General features: G+C 41.2%; 1 protein-coding gene across 1 annotated transcript in view; it reads left to right on the forward strand.

Moving 5' to 3' along the window:
* Nucleotides 1–569: 569 nt before the first annotated feature.
* The window catches only part of LOC101467054 (histone deacetylase 7), a 43,466-nt gene continuing 31,076 nt past the window's right edge, over nt 570–12,959 (forward strand). The window contains exon 1 of the mRNA XM_004545144.4: nt 570–900. Within this exon, the coding sequence (XP_004545201.1) occupies nt 882–900 (19 nt within the window). The 5' untranslated portion in view covers nt 570–881. The remainder of the gene's footprint in view (nt 901–12,959) is intronic.

Below are 12,959 nucleotides of genomic sequence, written 5' to 3' on the forward strand. Positions count from 1 at the left end.
CTTTGATAAGCATCCCAAGTCAACTGATCCCTCTGAGGAACTGGTAAAAACGTGTTGTTTTGCAAATTTCTAACAAGATCCGCTCTGAAGCATCAAAGTTCTGTGGATGACCTAAAATCATTTGCAATCTTAAAAAAAAAACCTAAAAAACATCCAAACTAGTGTAAATTGTACTATGCCATCGAATACAAAAAAGTCTGAGACTCTCCGAGTGATAATCGTGCTGTTATTCCTTCGGTGTTTGCTTCACTTTGAGAGATAAGCACCACTGTAATGTTTAAAAGTAAAAATCATTAAAGTTTCACGCTTGTCGCAGTTTTCTTATTTCATTCTTGTGTACTTTGTGCATCCAAAAGCAACACTTCCTGCTATTGTCTGTCAGACGCAAGTGACTACACAATCTGTCGCTCTCTCTTTCTTTTTGTCTGCACGCGTGCACACACACACACAATGTCCACAAACCCCATCCCCTCCCTCCTCTCTGGAGCTTCTGGTGCAAGGGGAGCCCTGCCAAATAAGTTAGTTTGTGTGTGTGTGCGTGTGTGTGTGATAGGGCAGAGCAACTGTGTCTTCTCTGAAACAGAGAATTAAGGGTAGCGACTTCGAAAGAGTGAGAGAGAAAAAGAAAAAAAACTACAGCGAGATAGTTCAGCTCACATGAGAGGAAGTGCAAGACACAGAAAAGTCAGAGGGAGCTGCTTGTGTCAAGCAGTTGACTGTGACTCGCGTTGTGAGCGCACGGTTGGGCTCCGGCGCTGCAGCACCACCACTCCCCTGTCAGAGCAGGAGCTATCTTCTCCCTGAGCTTTCCACTCCGTCCCACCACTGCCTCCTGTGACTGACTGGACTCGCTGTGGGAGCACAGAAGGACCACTCGCTGAATGTCAGCGCAGAAAGCCGGTGAGCTTTTGCACATTTTCTATTTTCTATCTATCTGTGAAGGAATAATTAACAGCTGTGTTTAAAAAAAAAAAAAAAAGAGTCTTCTTCAGGGACTGAACGTAAATGTATCACCAGGAAAGTATGTCAGCCTTTCATGAACTTAGGAGTGGATTTTTAGTTAAACTTGCAGATGTGGACGTGGTTTTTTTGGTCCAGTTGTTGGAGAGTGGTTTTAAGTGCTAAGAGTTTTGGTTTGGCTGTGAGTTTTGAGAAGATTGAGTTTGTTCTTAATTTATTACACACACTGTAATGTATGCAAACACTTTAAGATCATACATGTGTATCAAATGCCCGGGAAGGACACTGCGGTTGGGTAACAAGGATAAATGATTTCTTACTCCATTTGATTTGTTTTTTTCTGGCTTTATTTGTTTGGTTTTGGACGTGCTGTTTCTCAGGATTGGGAAGGGGAGAAAATTGGAAACAGAGCAGGCACCCTGGAGACTTAGTGTGTCCACGAAAAGTATAAGAGCGCCTAAAACAAGTAGACAGAAAACAACAGTCCCTCACTGCGATGAACTGCTGGAGGAGACAGAGCGATAGAGAAGAGACGGCGAAAAGGTGGAAAGAGATTTGTTTGACAGTGAGAGTTGACTGGTGGCACAGCAACCAAGGATATCACGAGTAAAGGAACATTGAAAATGTGTTGACATGACAAATCTTGCTTTAACATGGCATGCTTTTTTTTGGGGGGGGGCTCATTTGTAGAACGCAGGTAAAGATAGGGGGGCGCACTGTACAGCAGGTTTAGCTTTTCACCACCTCTTCCTTGTTTTCGTGCACTGTGACTCTACATACAGTAAATCTTCCTGCATAAGATGAAACGCTGGCTTCGGCCTTTGGCTCCTCTCTCGCTCAAAGCACTAAACTTTGGCTCTATTTTTACTCCCATGTGCTGCTACACATTTAGAGACTCCGCTACGTGTTTTTTTAGGACTATAAATCAGACTTTAATTGCTCTGCTGTCTTTAAAGTAATGGGGGACATGACGGCTCTTTACATAGTTTTGTTTGGCTGAATTAAAAGAGAAATTTAAAACTTCTAAATTGAGGATTTATAGCAACATGTGGAAGTTCATGGACAAAATGATTAATTAATAATAATGGATATTTGTGGCCATTTTTAAAGTGTATTGGAACGTGACAACCTATTTGATTTGATTGGAGAAGAACAAAGTGCAAAATGTGAAATCAAATTTGAGAAGACAAACAAGTAGATGAACTTGGTAGTTTGTGTTTCTGGTGCTGTGATAAATCATCAGAGTTCTGGTTTGTTTGGTTTGTAAAGGTCGGGGGGCAACAAGTTAAGAGGCCACGGTCTTCTAAAAGTGGCCTTCTGGGACGTCACTCTCCCTCTCGGTTTCAGACTTTGTGTCTGAGGCCAAAGGAAGGACTGCTAAAAATGTTTCATTTTGACATCTGCGATATTAGTCTTGCGGTCTGCTGTGGCTTTCTCTAAAGGTTTCACCTGAGGTCATTGTTTATTTTTGGAAATCTCCACCAATAATTTTTGTTTTCTGATCAAACCCACAACACATCATTTGTTTTTGTGGATTTGCACCAGCCCATTACATTTTCCGAGCTGATGATTGAGAGTACCATAACTTGGCTTTACGGCAGGCCAGAAGTGCAGCAAATCAGAGCGGCTTTCATCAGGCCGGCTCTGGTCTAAAGAGGGTTCTTCATGACAGGAGAGGCTGCAAACTGGAGTGAAGTGAGCACTATAAAGCAATGAGGAAGGACGTGTAGAGAGCCTCTAGTGAGTGTCCTTTTGTAAGCTCAGGTCGTCTTCTCAGGCTGTTGTTTGTTTTGATTAATAAAAACAAATGACCCAGTCATTAATATTTATACTACTATCTTGTGGAAGTGTACTTTTAATGTAAGAGCCTGATCTGTGGCGGTGTTGAGCTGAACTGGAGGAAGTAGTTTCATTTAAGAGCTTCAAAAATTTCAAGACTAGATCCAAAAAGCCCTCATAGCAGGAAAGATTATATATCTTAAGGGTTTTGCTTTCCTCTCTGTTTAAATTTTTATGTAGGCAACAGCATGGGTTATAAGCAGGAGGATTTTCAGAAATGCACTGTGGCCGCTGCGAGCACAGTTCCACATCTTAAGACCTTTCTTTCAAGAGCAGCAAAGTTTACAGAACCTTCAGTAAAATCACCACCTCGTGGGTTTGTGCAGCCTGATATGCAAAATGCGTTAAAAGCCACATTGAACACATTGTCAGAGGTTTATACACTGCTCCAAACTTTGAAATGTTTTTCACACGCGCTCGCAGAGGAGTGTGAAGGCGTCACAAAGCGACACTTTCCAGTGTCACAGACAGTTTCCCAAGAAACCAGGCGAGCGATGAGCGCCATCGCTCCCCTCTGTGGCTTTCCTACGCTTTGCTGTCGGGAATGGAAAGGCTTTAGAGGCTGCACCCGCCGCTGCGAGCGGCCTCCAGCAGCCTCCCTTGGTTCAAAGTTACCACACAGCTGCTAGCTCAAGCTTAGCGAGGCCCACCTGAACACGTGCTATGGTTTATGACACAAGTTTGAAAACCACAATTTTACATTGAATACACGATTTTTGTCTTTTTCATTTTTACTGGCTTTCATTTAACTCGGTTTTGCAAACCACATTAACAGCTTAAAGCACCATTAATTATGCTAAATTGATCTTTTTAGCCACTTTGAGGAAACAAAGCAAGCTATAAACACAACACTAATATATCACACTTTACACTGTGGGCCATAAACAGTCCACTTTGATTTTAAGTGGGCCAGACCAGTGAAACTCCTTCTGTCTAAACTAAAATTTAGTCTATCAGATTTCTTAATACAAGAAAAATAAGTACAATTTGGACAGTATGTCAAATTTTGGGGCTTAAATTGTGAGACATAAATGTGTAAAATTAACATCACATTTCTGTAGCAGATAGTGAAAAAATAGGAGGTTTTCTGTCATTTAATTGTTTATCTATCTATTTTCCAGTGGGCCAGCCTGGAGTCTTTGCCAGACCGATTCTAGCCCCCGGGCCTTATGTTTGGCACCGCCTTGTAAAGTGTTGAAGCATCTTCATTGGCTAACTTTTATCTATCTGATGCTCCTGCATTTGTACTTAACAGTAGATCATGTTAGCTTTTATGATAACATACAGCTGCACATGAAAAAGAGGCTAATGAGAGTTAGCGTTAATCTAAACAGGAAAGTGGTGCAAAACCAAAACAATGAGCCTAAAGACTGCAGAGGTTGGAAGTGAGCACCTCATTTGAGGTGGCACACAGCAAATATCCAATCCTGTGCTGCTTGAGCGCATCCTGTTTACCATCCCCTCATGCACGCTTTCTGTCAGTTTACTGCGTCTGCTAAAGTCTTTTTGTGGGAAAACTGGAATAACTGGCACAGTAGTGAGAAAAAAAAGGAGCAAACATAAAAAATAAACATATCAGAATGAAAGAGAAAACTGGATAAGTAAAACAGACTGCACATAGCGCCACCTGCGTGCATGTTTCCCTTCATGTCGAAGCACGTTTCTGTCTGCACAGATGTGTCTCTAAGGTAGGATGACAAAAAAACAATCATTTATTGTTGTTTATGGATCCTCTGCTTCCATCCATTTTCAGGAAATCTGTCCGACTGATAACTCCACACATTCCAATCCCAATCCCAATAATGTACTGAGGTATTTCCGTGCCTGACCCCTCCAATATCATGCACATTATCCGCATCCTGTGGTCAGTATCAGACAAAGAAGTTACACTTGCACGGTGAGCAACAACAAATTGCCACTGGGCGTCTGTTTTTGGTAAATGAGACCTGCCATTTTTTTCACCCTTTAATCACTTTTCACTCTTCCTATCTTTTCCTTTTTCCGTTCTTTCTGGCAATCTGCCCTGCAACTGCTGCTCCCTCCATCACCGTATTGCCTGACTGCATTCCTCTCATTCCTACCGGCTTCCTGTGACTGAATGAGGAGCGAGCCCCACCGGCCACAAACCTCCACCTTGAAGTCCTTCCCATGTATCCCGTGTGCCATTTCACTCTATCGCTCCCTACCAGTGTTTTCCGTTTTAATATCCTTTTGGAAATTTGGGGGAAAATTGAGCCCCGATACCTCGCTGACATTAGGATATTTTTACTGGAGGGTCTAGTCAGACCCCACTGTCCAGAATCCAAAAGGTTTGCATGGTGAAATCTAAATACTCAGTGCTACCAGCAGCCAGAGTGCTCGTTGACTGCAAAGGCAATAAAGTGATGCTGTGAGGGTGGAAAGTAAGAAGAGAGAGCTCTACTGACATCTGTAGACAATGTATTAACATAAATATTAAAAAATAAAATCATTACCAACCGTATTAGGCTGCAAATTCCAGCTGACAGTGATCACTGCCAGCTGAAAGAAGCCTGTTTTTGCCCTCTTTAATATGAATAATGATGTTTTAATAACAGCTCATGGAATGATTTAATAAATCCAAAATAAGCTAATTTATTGGCAAATGTAATTTTAGTAGCAACCGTTTCCAAATGACCTCTATATCTGTAAATAGGAGAAGCTCTGTCTGAAGCATGTGCTGTTCAAACTCGAATCAAATTCAATTTGCTCGAACGCATCTCAAATGATTCAGGCCACAGTCAGCCCCGTGACTCTGGGATGGACTGGTAAAACCTGCCAAGAGTACAAGGAAAAGCACAAAGTGCTGTTGATAGGAGGTTTTTTTTTTAAATTCTCAGGCCACAATTTTCCCTTTAGGTACATAATTTAACAACCTCAAATCTACTGACTCCATCATAGGACCAGTCTGAGTCACATGGAATGGAAAAAAAATAGAACTGACCTAGTTCGCTGACAGTTATCAGTTGTTGTCTCTGTGATTAGTTTATGTTAGGTTTTCCAGTTATGCTGACTTAATCTGGATGAGCATGGATGCAAAAGAACGTGTGAGTATTTTTAGCGATAAACTCGCATATTGCTGTCCAGGAGAGGAGAGAAAGAGACATAACGGCAGATATTTCAAGAAAATTCTCGATAGTATTTTTTATGATATAGAGAAAAAACTTGCTGAACAATGTTTTATTGATGCTTACAGCTCAGGGACAGCAGCATTTATGGGTGAATGTAAATAAATAAACTATCAAAATGGGAATCTACTGAGAATTTCCCTGGAAATTTTAAGGAGAGTAAGAACATGGCTTTTTAGTTTAATCACTAAAGATACTTAACTTTATAAAGCTTAGCCTACACAATACTGTCGCATGACAAAACTGAAGAATATTTTCTACCTGGGATGTTGTGTCCCGGGTCGAGCTCTTTTAACCAGTTGCTTAAACACGGCAGTAATTTCCATCCACCATTTGCTCGTCCTGTATGGAGTGCAACTATCGAGTGCAGCTAGCGATGCTCGGCTGACTCATTTGTGTACTTTTTGGGTCACACATCACCAGCTGCTAGTACAGTACTAGGCAAACGTCTTTAGTCATCCCTCATTTCTTTATATTCTGAAAGGAACATTGGAGATAAGTGCAGTGATTCATTGAAACATGAGCAATCATACATGGAAATACAGCAAAAAGGCAAACACAGAGTTTGTACAATTGTAATGCGCTTGAAAGTCGGTTTTTCAATAAGCCACCTTTGTTCTTCCACACTGTCTCCACTCTAGTGGACAAGACTTCTTATAATTTCTTTAAGTACTCTTCAGGAATAGTTCTCCAGGCTCCTTCAAGGACATTCAAAGCTCTTATTTGGATGATTGCTGCCTTTCGTTCCGTTAGACTTGTTGCCACTGATTTTCAGTTCTGTTCTCTTGTAATTTAGCATACCTCAGCCTTTACTCCCTGTTTCTTATCTGTAAGAATGGCTTACTGAAAGCTTCTGGTAAGACTTCAATGAACAGCAAATGCATCAAGTGAAGGGCCAGGTGCATATCTCAAGTCTTTGCTGGATTTTTATTTTTAACTCTTTTTGTTTTACCTTCACTTTAAGGACACACTGCACAACATGCTGAGATGAGTTTTCAGCTAATAGTTCTTTGGGAATCACTTTGTTGGTGCAAAATTATTATTTTATGCCTGTTAAACTGTTGTCTTTGGCATTTTTCATCGATTCAGCTAAAGAAATTGGTACAGATTGTATATTTTTCCAACAGGCTGCTAGTAACAAATGCCTAAAAACACAATTTAAAACTGGTTCTTTGATAAGTTGTCTGCAATGCGTAGAAACAACACTGGTTCATCTCTTGTGAAAGGTGCCTTTTTATGCCTGAATGGCTCAGTGTTAAGCGGCTTAAGAAAAAAAAACAAAAAAACATTCACCTGAAAATGATCAGGACTGGATTGAAAATGAGTGGAAAAATCCGCCAATGTCCAAAGAAAAATTCTGAAAGACCTTTGAAAGCCTGGAGAACTATTGCTCAAGACTCACTTTAAAAAATTAAATAAAACTTTGGCTCCTTGGAAACAAAAGAAAAACATTTGAGGGGTGACATATGGTATTGACTTTTTCATGGCTTCACAGCTTGGTGTGTGTTTAGCAGGAGTAATTTTCTTGCATATTTTTCAGAGTCCAGTGCATTGTTCAACTAGCTCCTTTTTTAGGTACTAAATCATCATCGGAGGCTTGGCTCTTGCTGTCAGAGATACCTGGGCTTGTCCCATTGTTGTGAGGACCGTGGAGCACAAATGCATGGTGTTGCTGTAGCAACGATATCACAGTCTATTACTTTTATATTATACAATGTGATATATCTACTGTCCAGTGAGGTTCACATGGTGGTCAGATGACAAATTAAAAAGTAAAATTAGCAGTTAGCAGTTAGCTAAACACAGACTTTCATGGCTTCCAGGTCATTTGTGTGGTCAGATTTACATGTGAGATAACATAAAACTGCTCCAGATGTGCACGATGTATTTGCTATAAAACTGACACATTCAAAATAACTGTTTAACTATTTGCACAATATGATCATTAATAAGGCAAAAACAACATTTCACCTGCATTGTCGTCCTGCAGCAAATCAGCAACTGCTGTGTCTACATAACTGCACATCAAACACAGAGAGTAATTCATCTTTATAGATGTATTGTGAAAGTCGTTAAGGATCGTGTTAATCAACGTTACGGTAGTTTCACTTTACTCATTGTTAAATTATGCTGTTGCTGTGGGGATGTGTAGCGTGGCTTTTGTTATGTCACCAGTGGTGACTCATCCTATTGTATTTCAGTCAACTGTTACCTACTGCGATACCTGCATTCTTCTGTTTTTGGAAGTGGAACTTAGTAACAATGCATGCGTGTATTTTTTATTTTTATTTTTTTCATTTTTAGCCTGATGACTGTAGCTACAAGTCTTTTTGACTGATGACATGTCACGGTAAGAAAAGCACGGGTGTCATTATTAAAATCAGTCACTGCAGTGTTCACGCTGTCAGACTCTCATGTCTCGCACACAAAAATGTAAGTAATTCCTTTGCTTTTCCTGCCATGACATCTTATATCTTAAATACAAGTTATATATTTTTTGGTGGTTGGAGGGGGGAGCTATGAAAAACAAAGTTCACTCTGACATTTAGAGAATACTGAAGTCTGCTTAGCCTACAATAGAATAGAGACCAATTCTACCATTTCCACAGTTTCAGAACAAGATTGTCTACTTTGGCTTAACTAGCTTTCACTCAGTGTACAGTAGATACACTCGTTGACCGGTTTATTAGGTACACATGTTTAAATGCTCATTAACACAAATGTCTAATCAGCCATTTGAATGTGAAGTGGTTGCTGGTGCCAGACAGGCTTTTCTGAGTATTTCAGAAACTGCTGATCTATTCCACACCATCTCTAGGGTTTACAGGGAACAATCAACAAAAATAAAAATAGAGAAAAACCATCCAGTTAGTCTTTGACTGAAAATGCCTCGATGATGTCAGAAGTCAAAGGAAAAGTACCACAATGTAACTGAAATAACCAGAAGCAGAAGACCACACAGGGTGCCACGCCTGAAAGCTAAGAACAGGAAACTGTGTTTACACTTCAAATGGGCTCACTAAAAGTGAACAAAAATAGAACATTAGAAAAATATCGTGACTTTCGATTTCTGTTGTGTTAATCTGATGGTAGGGTCAGAATTTGTTGCAAACAGCATGAATGCATGGATCCATCGTGCCATGTGTTAATGGTTGCGGCTGCTGTTGGTGGCAACAGCCTATCAGAGTATTGCTGCTGACCAGGTCAGTCCCTTTATGACTGCAGTGTAGCCATCTTCTGATGGCTGCCTCCTGCCCCGTGTCACAAACTTCAAATCATCTCAAACTGGTTTCTTGGATATGGCAATGAGTTCACTGGCCTCCACACTCAGCAGACCTCAATCCAACAGAGCACCTTTGGGATGTGGAGATTGCGTCACGGTTAGGGTTGCCAACCGTCCCTTAAAATACGGAATCGTCCCGTATTTAGAAACAAAAGTACACGTCCCGTATTGAGCTAATAAGGGACGCACTTTGTCCCGTAATACAGTGAGAATCAAAAGTAGTCTATAAATGTTTATGGAATTAACGCTTTGTTTGAAAACATAATTCCCAGCCCCTCTCCTGCTTTGTGACCAATGAGCTGACAGCACACTTATGACAATTCGAGTATGACAATTCAGATTACCGCTCATCTCATTGGTCGAGGAAAGGTCGCTTGCGGAGAAAATACCGGAAGACAACAGATGACCACAACAAGAAGCATGGTCAACAGGGAAACAAACGCCGACTCTGCGGTGCAAGTCTCGGACGACAGTACACCTAAAGCTGGGCAGACACTGTGCGATTTTTTCAGTCACGTTATTCAGCTCCTGCTCAAACTGCACGATTGACTCACAGGGGTTAGAAGTTGGTAGGTCACGATGCAGGTCTCACACTATACCGCCCGATGCTCTGATGCGACCTGAGTGCTCACACTGTGCCTCCATAAAATGAAGGTTATAACAGAAAATCTGTCGCTCTGTCTTTCACTCACACAGACACACCACCACCACCATCAACTTTGCTAAATTGCTAATGAAAAACATTGATCAGGCAGCTGTGATTGAGCAGCAGTGTAGATCCAACTATTTTCACGGTTGTTGTGGTCGTGATAATTTTGTGATGCCACATCGAAAAGGCTCGGATGAGCTTTCCAAAGTTCTACAAGTTGTGCCTCCATCGCTTGTGTCCAGATCACACGCTGCACAGCCGTGCTGCGCCATCTTTTTCACCAACGTTTACGTTTGCGCGTGAGCAGTGTGAGCGCCTGTGGTGACACCCTCACGAGCGATTGATGATTGGGAGCTGGTCGTGAGGTGTTAATCACTTCTCGTTACCCCACGTATACTACACGATGCACGATGAAGGCCAAAATCGGTCCGATCACTCAAAAATCGGCTCAAAATGGGCCAAAAATCGCACAGTGTGAGCCCAGCATTAGAGCAGCAATGTTTGTTCCCCTCAGAGAAAGGGAAGAATGGGAAAAGGAAAACACCTGGCTGGAAAACGTTAATATGGGCATGTGCAGTGAATATCAGCGCTATGTGGCCAGAAGTGTGATAATATAATTTATTTTGTGTAATAAACAACTGCAAGGATAGATGATTACAACAAATTGATGACTAATACATAAAAGTAATACATAGATGAATAATGATGATGAGTTATGATGCGTAATCATGGGAACAAGCGGGTTTACAAACAGGAGCAGCTGATTAGCATTAGAAAAGCTGAAATAATACCTCAACTGAAGCCAATTGTACTAAATGCACTAAATGTGCACTGTTACAAGAATGTTTTTCTTTCTATTGTTTTCTATTATTTTAAGTTAAGCAGGACAGAGTTCTTTTAAAGAAAGATTTACTTATATTCTCAAAAGTTAAGCATGACAGGCTTCTGTTTAAGAAAGAGACCTGTTTTACTGTGTTAATGTTGTCATTTTGAGCTAAAAATAAATGGCTAAATGATCATTTGTTTCACATGTGTTCATATCACAAAGAATAGAATATGCATCTACTTAAATCAACTTCAAGTCAAATGGTTAAAAAAATAATTTCACACACAAAAAAAGAGCTAGAAAATTCACCACACTGGGAAGGGTGAAGACAACTGGGTCGCCCGGCCCTGGCCACGAGGTGTCCCTTATTTATTTTTCAGGGAGTTGGCAACCCTAGTCACGGTTGAGCAGCTCACAAATCTGCTGTGTGACGCTGTCACGTCAGTACGGACCAGGGAAAGTTTCCAAAACCTTGCTGAATGTGTACCAAGAAGAATTAAGGAAGTCCTGAAGGTAAAACAGGGTCCAACTCAGTACTAGCAACGTGTACACAGTGAGTGTTTCTTACTTGTAGCACAACAGTTTGCAATATAGCATAAAGTACAGGAACAACAAAGTGATTCAAACTGATTATAAATCTATGATGAAACGGTCTGTGGATATATTGGTACGTTTTTTCACATTTATGCCAGACGTAGAGCAGAAGACACACACACAGACACACACACATATCCGCATCTCCCTTACCCCGCGGAGTTCAGCAGATGGAGCCCGCACACCAGCAGGACACACGCGGATGAAAGTGAGACTTCAAGCTGGTTTTATCAGCAGTTTCAACACCGACAGACGAACTCGGTGAGGAGGAGACAGATAAATAGAAAGCAGTGCGTGCACACTCGCTTTCTCTTACATAAGTTGATTACCGAGACATTTCGGAGCGCGGAGGTGATGTTATACTGTACGTACGGACGTACGGCTTAGACAGCGGCGCGCGCTCACGGCTGGAGCTGTCGCTTTTGATATTTTTACCTCGCGCAGTCAGATAACTGTCACAATAACGGAGGAAAAACCCCGGCGAAGATGACGAGGATAGGCTGTTGGACTGTGCTTACGTTCGCCCGACTTGGTGTAGCTGCCTCGTAACGGGATTTTTACTCCCACCTGCCTTTGAAAGTTTCAAATACGTCGCTTTTGAACTTCACCTCCAAAAGGTAGGCGGTGTTTACTTTCTTAAAGTGTTCTGCAAAAGTAGCTAGAAAACGTGGTAAATGTTCTAATTACTTTAAAAAAAAAACAAAAAAACCCACTGTCACTTTATTACTTTCTTGTGCCGAACTACTTACTGTGTCCACACTGATGTATTGTGAAAATGTGAATTCAATTTCAGCTCCTCTGTTTAAAAAAAACAAAACAAAAAACACTGCAACAAAATTTTTTTGACTTCAGTCCAAAATCTGCAGGTGTAAATCCTAACATGACCGTGATGGTTATACACTTCAAAAATCGCTGGTGTACAACTGTTTAAAAACTGCTTAAATTACTATCATTATTATTTTAAATAAAGTGAGTTTCCATGTCTCGAGATCATGACCCTGCTATGGAAGTATTTAACAAAGAACTGAATGTGTAACAAAAGGTGGCCCGGTAATCTAATCTGGCAGACAACATGACTATTTTAGGGCATTAAATGGGGCAAATAAGTGTGCAATTATGGCGTTAAGGCCTCATTGTGAGTGTAGAATTTCCTGTTGGATCTATATCTGCCCATAGCTGACAAACTCCACTGCTCATTCACTACTAGGAAACAAATGTTTGGTTGTATGATGGACTGTGGGCTGATGTGCTTTAATATGAGAGAAGTCGTGGAATAAGAAAACAGTTCAATCCCACCCAAGCCCCTTCAATCCAGGGAAAATAAAAGCACACCCACATATACACACCCACAGCAGCCATGCTGGTGTAATGGTGTCATGTGTCCAGGTTTGCTCCCTCTCTCACCACGGGATGAGGTCATAGCCTTTAGTGCTGTTACAGAGATACAGTTACATTAGTTTAATGTGGGCCGTGCCAGAGGAATCGACACCACCTACACCCCGCGGCCCCTTTCTGTTGCCTTTTAGATTTCTCTGCTCGCATCTATGTCCCTTTGTGTTTACAAAAGTGTATCCCTGAATAAAGACTTTGATCATATTGTATTTACCAGGCCTTGCTGTTAGCTTATCACCTTACCTAAACTATTCCCTTTGGCCCACAGGC

Source organism: Maylandia zebra, linkage group LG5, assembly GCF_041146795.1.
Source record: "Maylandia zebra isolate NMK-2024a linkage group LG5, Mzebra_GT3a, whole genome shotgun sequence".
Lineage (NCBI taxonomy): Eukaryota > Metazoa > Chordata > Actinopteri > Cichliformes > Cichlidae > Maylandia > Maylandia zebra.